The sequence below is a fragment of the Alosa alosa genome, chromosome 21 (assembly GCF_017589495.1).
Source record: "Alosa alosa isolate M-15738 ecotype Scorff River chromosome 21, AALO_Geno_1.1, whole genome shotgun sequence".
NCBI classification, from domain to species: Eukaryota; Metazoa; Chordata; class Actinopteri; order Clupeiformes; family Clupeidae; genus Alosa; species Alosa alosa.
The window spans coordinates 7,696,928-7,706,927 of NC_063209.1; the positions used below are offsets into that span (position 1 = coordinate 7,696,928).

Below are 10,000 nucleotides of genomic sequence, written 5' to 3' on the forward strand. Positions count from 1 at the left end.
ATACAAATGCGATGTGATGTCTTCATACATTTCCCCAGCCTTGGGCAAAGAGAAGGCCTCGGCATGAAAGGCAGTGAGAGTTAAAGTTTTAAAGCAGAAAAAGGAATATAAGTGCAAATCACCAAGGGCACCCATTCTCTCTGTGTCTTGTGCATACATTCCTCTCTTTCTCTCACTGTCCCTCTCAGGTAATGCATATGTCATATTGAGTTTTTGCATTGCTGCGTTGGCATCATACACACCCACCCACACATATTCTCATACTTCCTTTCTCTCTCAGTCACTAACACACACACACACACACACACACGTATCACACACACACACAAACACTCACACAGCACACACAACACACACACACACACACACACACACACACGCACACACGCACACACGCACACACGCACACACGCACACACGCGCACACACACACACACACCCTTACAAACGCAACACTCAAAACACTCACAACGCAAACACACACACAAACACACGGATATTAGGCTGAGGCAGTACACATCTACGAGGCTGCTGTAGCCCTACTGTAGCACCTAATTCAGCCTTAAGAAGAAGGGGAAAAGATCCTGGGTGCCTCGCCACGGTGGCACCATTTAATCGCCACTGAAAGACACTAAGTGCTGCGCCACGCTGCATGGGTAATGCCGGTTAGCAGTGTAAGAGATTTTCATATAAATTGTAATCTCTTCATACAGTAAGAGGATTGGAGGCCACCGGCTCCTCTGAAATAAATGACTTTGGGAGCAGTGCGGTGTGGCACTGCACGGGGTGGGGAGGAGGCAAAGCAGTCAGTGAAGGGCAACATATCCCTGAGATTGAACACCCCCAGCAGCCGCCTGGGTAAATACAGTTGTTTTCGCTAACCGTGATTTAAGTAAACCGCCAGCGGAGATCAGAGGGTAAGAGCGAGCACTGGAGGCTGACGGTGACAGTGGCAGTCCCTCAGATTTCTTTATATACACATACACACACATACACAAATACATGCGCAAATGCACACACACACACACAAATACATGCGCAAATGCACACACACACACATACACAAATGCACACACATATACAAACACACACACACACAACAAACTGCATGCTGGGAGTTTTCTTCGGTGGACTGGATTTCTGTGAGTGGATTTCGCTGGCGTTTTTCTCCTCCCTGTTGGTGTAGCCGACACCATTTGCGTGAGGACTGCTGGCTGTGGGAGCGGGCGGGCGGGCGGGCGAGCAGCTCCTTCTCCAGCTCCAGCTCCAGCGCTCTGCCTCAGCTAATTGGCCCGGCTTTGCGGCGGCTCCAGCTCCAGCTGTCTCTCTGGGGGATTTTGGGCTCCGTACGCGCGGCTTTGTGCCACTGCCAGTGGCCCACTGCAGTGTGTGTGTGTGTGTGTGTGTGTGTGTGTGTGTGTGTGTGGCGTGCAAGTGTGTGTGTGTGTGTGTCTATATTTGAATTGTTCTGTATGTCTGTCCTCTATATGTATGTCTATATTTGAGTCTCTGTCTGTGTGTTTTTTTGCGAATCTCTCTCTCCCTGTGTGTGTGTGTGTGTGAAAGAGAGGGAGACTCTGTCTGTATGTAAATGTGGTGCTGAGTTACTTAGCCCAGGCTCCTGTGTTTTCCCACAGGCGTTTATGGAGGATGTGAAGTGCCGAGGGCCATTCATCTACTCGGTGCTGGAGTCGGCCCAGGCCTTCCTGGCCCAGCACCCCTTCCAGGAGCCCGAGGAGTCGCTGCCTGACGGCAAAGGTCTGGAAGAAAACACACACACACACACACAAGCACTCAGACACACACACACACACACACACACACACACACACAGATGTGCGTACACACACACACACACACACACACACACACACAAACAGATGTACATACTGTACACACTCACACATTCACGCACACAAACACACACACACACTTCTGGCTTCTACCCAAGCCCAGCGTAGCACATACATGCCCAACAATGGCAGGATGCCTTAGAGGTGTGATGAATATTTAAGCTGAGCTCTCTCTCGATGTCTCCCAATGGCGGGGTCCAGCCCATCCATTAAGTGAGGTGTTAGTGTTTGTTTTCTTCTTCATCTCTTGATCTACGCGCATCTCGTCAAAAACACCCACTGATGCCAGCGCACAGCGAGACTGTGTTTTTGTACGGTGTCAATTGGTTGCGACACCAAAACAAACGCCCCATGCTAAGGAGTGTATGGCATCGTTTAGCAATGGCACGCACAAGCCGGGGACCCCTGTTGCGAGGGCTGGTTTGGGCGGTTGCCGTGGCGGCCCCGCGTTACTGGGTCAGCGCTGATTAACCCACTTAAAGGGGTACGCTCGCATTCACACAGCATATGGCCAAATCAATTATGAAGGAGAACCGGGCCACAGCGCAACTCCCCCTTTTTTTTTATACTCGCTCTGTGTGTGTGTGTGTGTGTGTGTGTGTGTGTGTGTGTTGTGTGTTGTGGGTGGGTGAGCGGGTGTGTGTGAGAGAGTGTGTCTGTAATCTCACGCAATTGTTTAGGCAGACAGCTGACACTCTGTCACTCTCTCTCCCCCTCTCTGTCTCTCTCTTTTTCTCATCTACCTCTCCTCCTGTGACATTCCATTCCCACATTCCCTCATCCGTCTACCCTATTTGCCCCCCTCCCCTCCCCACTCCCCCTCCCTGCCCCCCTCCCTCATTTTCTCTCCCCCTTCTCTCCATCTCTCCGTTTCTCTCTCTCTCCCCCCACATCTTCCACCCCTCCCCTCCTCCTCCTCTCCTCCTCCTCCTCTCCTCCTCCTCTTTCGTCCCGGCAGAGTTGTCCCCGCGCCGGCGCATGCTCAGCGTGAGTCGCACAGTGTGGAAGCAGGCGAACGTGGCGAGCGACCTGTGGGAGAAGCTGACGGCGCGCTTCGTGGACCGCCACCGGCACATGGAGCGCACACTGGAGCGGCTGCTGCACATGCAGGCCGCCATGGAGGAGCTGGCCGCCGCGCTGGAGCAGGCTGAGGGCGTGCGCGACGCCTGGGAGCCCGTCGGAGACCTCTTCATCGACTCGCTGCAGGACCACATCGACGCCACCAAGGTACGCAGCGGGCAGCGGGAGGGGGAGGGGCCTAGAGGGGACATGTGACGAGATCTGTGCGAGACACCCACCTTCACCTTGGGGGACTTTGTAGATGATATTGTGTGTGTGTGTGTGAGAGTGTGTGAGTGTGTGTGTGTGTGCGTGTGTGTGTGTGTTGGAATCGTGGTGGATAAAGTAGTTTGTACACAGATCCCTCAAGCGAAGTAGCCAAACAGCCCCCAAGAGGCCACTACAAAAAGGCTTGTTTCTGTGAGACTAAGCGCCCCAGAGGTAGAACAGGAAGAGGAAGAGTAAGAGGCGTCTAAGTGGAGATGACAGCAGCCTGGAAACACTCTGTAGAAGTGAGCTGAAGTGATTGAACATGGTGGAGGGCTGTGTTGACCCTCCCATTCTCCTTAAGGTCACAGCCTCTCGTCTGTTCAGACAGGTATGTATTATGAGGAAAGGTAGTAAGAGTACAGGGCGGTGAGCAGACTACGTAGTATGGGCCAGTGAGGTTGTCATACAGACATCAGACAGGCCCATGTTTATTCAGAAAACATGTGGATCGATGGCACCCTCTAGGTAAATGTATTGACTCGGCCCTGCATTCTGTGTGAGTCATGTCTGAGGAAAATTGATGCGATCTGAGACGTTGACAGAGCACCACGAGTGCTAAATTAATATCAGCCATTGATTTATTTTGTTCAAACGCCGCGTCTTACTTGTGTCTCGTTTGCTGTGCTCCAGATCGGTCTGATAACGCTCCTGAGACAAGAGCTGCGTCGGCTCACCCTTTGGGTGGCTCACACACACACACACACACATATACACACATATAGTAAACACACACACACACACACACAGATACATACAATCATGCACACCAAATACCTGCCCCGAGCCATGCATTAATTAATGCAATCCTACAATGAATATTGATGCATCGGCATTCAGTAAACCTCATGCATTGTCTCACATCTGGAGCTGACGCTAATTTGCGCCTCCCCCCTCCTCCTCCTCCTCCCCTCGGCCCTCTCCAGCTGCACTGAATAGAACAATGAGCACAGCACTAGTGAACAGGGAAGTGCACACAGGAGCATGAGTGTGCTGCTCCCTGATACAGAGCAGATGAATAGACCCAGCAGTCTGCGCTCACAAAGGAGCGTCTGGGGCCATTCAGTTCTACTGAGGGCCCCGCTCCCCTTTGGCTCTGGAAGGCAGGCCTGGGGCAAGAACATCATGAAACCTTTTTTTTTTTCTCCTTTTTTTTCCTTTTTCTCCATTTTTTCGTTCCTCCTTCTCTTCTCCCTCTCTCTTTCTCTGTCTCTCTATATGTCTCTGTGAGGAGAGAAAAAATCCTTTTATGTTTGGTTCAAAGCACCAACAAGATTTGAAACTTTTCTCGTGTCTTTTTTCCCCCTCTCCCCTTCCTGCTTCCGTCTCCTCCCCAGAGAATGTGTACGGTGGGAATGTGAGAACCCTGAAACCTGCATCCCTCGTTCTTCTATATCTCTCCCCTGGATCAGCATCCAGCTGCATTTCTGTCATCTCAATCTCCCCTCCCCCCCTCTTTGCCCCCTGAATGTACCGCCATGACTTAGAGATGACTCTGAGAAGTAAAGATTGGATCTTCTGGATGTGTGTGTGTCTGTGTGTGTGTGTCTGTGTGTGTGTGTGTGTGTGTGTGTGTGTGTGTGTGTTTTCTCCTTAATCCCACACTGTGTTGCCAGAACTCAGTAATCTGTCTGACAGGGCATGTTCTGACCGATCATGTCAGTTTGCTATCACCTCCACCTGGGTCAGCACACGGCTCCGAGGCCCTTTAACACTCTCCACCCATAAATCCCCTCGTTCATCAGTGGCGCTGCTATTCAGACACCCCCTCCATCCCTGACCCGCCGTCATCCTGACCACAAGCCCTGCTCGGTCCATTAGCACGCAGCCGCCCTGCTCGTCAGCAGGTCATTAGTCCTTATTTGTCTTAATGGACGTCTGGCCCTCCGGTGCCAGATGAGCTGGCGGCCCCCTCCACCCCCCCCAGCCCTCCCGTTCAGGATCTCTGACCAGGGGCCAGGCTCATTGGACATCTGCCGGACACGCATTTTTGTTTTTTTGTTTTTGTTCTCTTTCTTTTTTCCTAAAAAGAAGTGATTTCTCTCTGTCTTTCTGCTCCTGTCTGTGCTGTTGCTCTCCTCCCCTCTGTCTATCTCTGGCGTCCGGTCTGATGAGCATGTTAATGGAGAGGCGGGAGGTGGGCTCAAGCAAACATATCTCCTAACTGTCGTTCCACCCTTGGCTTTTGCTTCCCCTTAGTCGAGACTTTCAGTGGTTTCATCCTCCTCTCTCTCTCTCTTTCTCTCACACAATCTCTTTCTCTGTCTCTGTGTCTGCCGTTCTTTTTTCCCCTCTCTCTCTCTTCCCTGTCTGTTGGTCTCCTTCTCCCTCTGTTGCTCTCTGCCTCTCATTCTGTCAATCTGAATGTCTGTGAGTCTGTCTCCTGTGTGTCTGTGTCTCTCCGTTTTCTAAATCTCTCCTTCTGTCTATTTTCCCTTTCTCTCTCTTTCTCCATCTCTCCACTCATCTCTCTCCCATCCTCCCTCTCTCTCTCTCTCTCTCTCTCTCTCTCTCTCTCTCCCTCCTCCAGCTGTTCAAAGAGGAGCTCTCGCAGGTGAAGGAGGGGATGAAACAACTGAACGACCTGGCTCACCAGCTGGCCATCTCAGACGTGCACCTGTCCATGGAGAACGCCCGCGCCCTCGAGCACCTCAACAACCGCTGGAAGGTCCTGCAGGTAGACCACCCAACTCACCTGTCCTCCTCCTCTACCTCTCAACCACAGGGGGCGGAGTGGGACACTAAATATTAGCGGCAGATTTCAAACTTCGCTACTCCTCAACCACTGCAACCATTAGCTACCTCTAACATATACCTCCATTATACTTACTGTAACATATCTCCCGTATCTATACTGTATCTCACCATACATCACCATACATCTCAGCCTTGCTCTCTACCCCCCCACTCCGCCTCAGTCTGACTTCACTGCCTCTACAACCCCCAGCTGCCTCTAACATCCGCCTGTACCTCCACTTTTGCTTTCATCTCTAGCTCAGTGTTTATCTCCTGCTGGAGGTTCCATGGCATCTATCTCCAGCTCCATCTGGAGACTCCATTTCCTCCTTGCTCATTACGGATCTCCATCTCCAGCCCTGCTCACATGTTGTCCATCACCACTCCCCACTGTCTGTCTGGGCCTCTAATTACCGCGTTGGCCTTCACTTCCTCTCCATCTACAACGCCCTGCTTTCCTCGTCCGCTACCTCCAGCCCCGTCTCAATCCCCACCACTCCACCTCAGTAGTGTCCTCAATCTCCACTCACCTTTAACCTTTAACCCCTGACCTCCACCACCTCCTTATCCTCTTTCCCCTCTACTCTCAGTTCCTCACCTCCACCTTTAGCAGCCTCCTACTTCACCTGCGCACACCTTTACCTGTCCTTACCTCATCCTCTTCCCCTCACGTCCACCTCGACCCAGCGCTGATGCCAGCCAGTCGTGCCACCTCACCCCACCCCACCCAACATAGCCTCTCCTCCACTGCCCGCATCTGGACAAACATCCCAGTGGGCGTGTTGTCTCTGAGCTATGGCGCCTGTTCAAACACGTTGGATTTGGCTAATCAAGCACCCCGAGGAGCATCTGATTAGCGGCATTAAGATGGGATTAAAGCCCCCCGCTAGCCTTCAGGAGCGAGGGATGAATGGAGAGAGAGAGAGAGAAAGAGAGAGTGAGAGGAGAAGGGAAGGAGGAGGGGAGAGTTTTTGTGTACATTGGGCGCACTGCAGATGGTGTCGGTCCACCTTTTGTCAACGTCTGGGCTCCCTTTGTGTTCAGACCGTGTCCTACCTTGGCATTATCGGCCATATCGGATTGCCGTCCGTCAAAAGTTAAACTCACTTAACTTTTTTTCCCCCTCTCTCTCCCTCTCTCTGTTGACAGAAAGCCAAGCACTGTTTGGATTGACTCCTTTAGTATAAACACATTATCCTCATTGAAAAACATTGGCTGTGTGGCGTATTAATGGATTTCTGTGGGGGTGGGTTGGTGTCAATGTATGTGTGTGTCCAGCCCTTTGTTGCCTACTCACAGTAATATTTGTTTGTGTGTGTGTGTGTGTGTGTGTGTGTGTGTGTGTGTGTGTGTGTGTGTGTGAGTGAGAGAGAGAGACAGAGAGAGCAGAGAGAGAGAGTGAGTCTGCATTTAGTGGGCTAGTTAGGTGAGTTGATTTCCTGACAGCGATTGCGGGCAGAAATGATTTGGGGGTGTGCCATTGAGCAGATGAGATGAGAGCTGACGGGGCTGAGGTCTCATGCAGGTTTGCTGCCCCGTCCTCCCCTCAGCACCACCGCCGCATCCTCCGCATCCTCCGCACCCTCCCTCCATCCTTTATATCTCTCTGAACCGCCCCCCCCCCCCCCCCCAGTCTGTCTGCTTTAGCCTCCCCTTTCTCTTTATTTGCTCTCCTCCTCTCTCTGGCTCCTTCTCCCCCTCGTCTTCATCTCACTGCCATGCTCTTGATTTCTCTCTTTTCTCTCTCCCTGTCCCGCATATTATCTTTTCCCTCTTTTACTCCCCTCCTCCTTCTCTTTCTCCATGCTTTTTCTCTCTCTTTACTCTCTCTCTTACTTTATTTATCTTCCCTATTAATGTCCCTACCCCATTGCTCTCTCTCTCTCTCTCTCTCTCTCTGCTGCTGCTGGGAGAGTGTGTCATTATTAGATGCGGCCATGGGAAGTGGCTGCTGTCCAGGGCCCTTAGATATACTGGATACTACTGGATACTGCTCATTACAATGACACAGGCAGCCCACTGCAGTCAGCAGGAACAACACCAGGGAGGCAGAGAGGAAACATGGTCTATATGTGCATCATATATAGATTATATTATATTATATTGTATTTACCCTTTTCAGACCCTTTGTTATGACGCTTGTGTATATATATATATATAGTTTAACCCTACTGATATTCTGCTGCACACATACACACACACACACACACACACACACACACACACACACACACACGCACACGCACACACACGCACACACACACACACGCACATACACATATACAGTATGCTGGTTAAACTAACTTGTCTCACGACCCAGCTGACGTTCCTTATTAGTGGCTGTGTGTGTGGGAGAGAGAGAGGGAGTGGAGTCACATCAATTGTGCATGTCTTCTTCTGTGATTGTGTGATCTGTGAGTTCTTCATGTGGGTGTTTGTGTAAAGAAGCGACAAAGAGAGGTGGGACAGTGTGGGTGTGTGTTTGCTGGAAAGAGGCGGATAGATAGGGACACAGTAAAAAGAGACTAGGTAACAACGAAGAAGAGAGGATGAGAGTTAGAGATGGAGAGAGAGTGAAAGAGAGAAAGTGAGTGTGTGTGAGAGGGAGAGTTCAACTTTAGTACCCCCCTTAGCAAACTGATTATTTTGATGAAAAGCCCTGAAATTCATTTGAATTGAAATCCTGGGCTTCCTCCCTCTCTGTGGGTTCAGTGACACAGATGTAATGCATTTCAAAAGTCTGACTCCATAATATTTCCTCTCGTAAATAATTGATCAGCTCTGCCCGGGGTGACTTTGCACAGCTTCCTCTCCAGTGTCCCAGACACCGATTGCACACAGTGAGAGGTTGACACAGTCAGTCACTCTCTTTCCCTCCCTCTCCTTCCCTCTCTCTCTCTTTCTTCTCCCTTCTCTCTCTCTCTCTTTCTCCCCATCCCCTCCTTCTCCTTCGTTGCAGTGGGCTCCAGACTAGTCAAATCCAATTTATATTCCACTTCAGTGTACACACTGCCAGCTGTGTTTGATTTTAAGGCCAAGGCTGGTCATTATATGTGTACTGAAATGCTCAGGGGCTTCCTGTACGTGGGTCTCGGTCACTGGACACAGTTCTGTTTGAGAGTCACATTTGAGGAGAGAATGAGAGAGAGAGAGAGAGAGAGAGAGAGGGGGAGGGAGGGAGGGAGGGAGAGAGGGAGGGAAGGACAGAGGGAGGGGGTTGGGGGGAGGGAGAGAGGGAGGGAGAGAGACTGGGCTATGATGGAGTGAATAAAAGAGTGCTGTCCTTGTGTTTGTATAAGTGGATTTAGCTGCCTTTTGTTTGGGAGAGGATGTTTTGACATCCAGCGGTTGTGATTTACATGGCAAATCTAATACGTGGTAAATAAACCTGGATTAGCGTGCGCCAAATCCCACTGTGCTGCTCGCCTGGGAGGAGCGCGGCTAGCGCCGGGGGTTGATTACCGTCGCCCGTCCCCATGGGTCCCCAAACGTGTCAGTCTCTCTCCCCCTTCTCTCTCTCTCGCTCTCCACTTCATCTTCCCCAATACCCTTATTTCCTGTAGCGCTCTCTCTCTCTCTCTCTCTCTCTCTCTCTCTGCCGCATCACTTGTTTCTTCCACAGCAGCTGTCTCCTTGCTGTCTTCATTTGGGGCGATAAAGCCTCCCACGCTCCCTCACTGCCCTGCCCCTCTCTCTCCCCCACTTCTCTATCTCTCTCTTTCTCCCTCTCTCTCTCCCTCGCCTCTCTATCACTCTTTCTCCCTCTCTCTCTCCCTCGCCTTTCTATCACTCTCTTTCTCCCTCTCTCTCTACCTCTCTCTTCACTTTCTCCCACTATCTCTCCCCCACTTCTCTATCTCTATTTCTCCCTCTCTCTCTCCTGCCTTTCTACACCCCCCCTCTCTCTCTCCCCACCTCCCTACCTCTCTCCTCCCTTTCTCCCTTACTCCTGCTGTGGAGTGGTGGAGCATGTAAGGTCTGGGGGAGGAGGGAGAGGGCTATGTCCCGCACTTCTGCTGTAGCCACTGACTGTCAAGCGCAGATATGTCTGTGTTGAGGTTGAGGAGTGCCACAGACACGGATTC

At 51.3% G+C, this 10,000-nt stretch overlaps 1 protein-coding gene across 1 annotated transcript in view; it reads left to right on the top strand.

The window, feature by feature from the left end:
• The window catches only part of drp2 (dystrophin related protein 2), a 76,348-nt gene that overhangs the window by 17,642 nt on the left and 48,706 nt on the right, over positions 1–10,000 (top strand). The window contains 3 exon segments of the mRNA XM_048232138.1: positions 1,638–1,758; positions 2,812–3,080; positions 5,710–5,856. Coding sequence (XP_048088095.1) covers positions 1,638–1,758; positions 2,812–3,080; positions 5,710–5,856 — 537 coding nt within the window.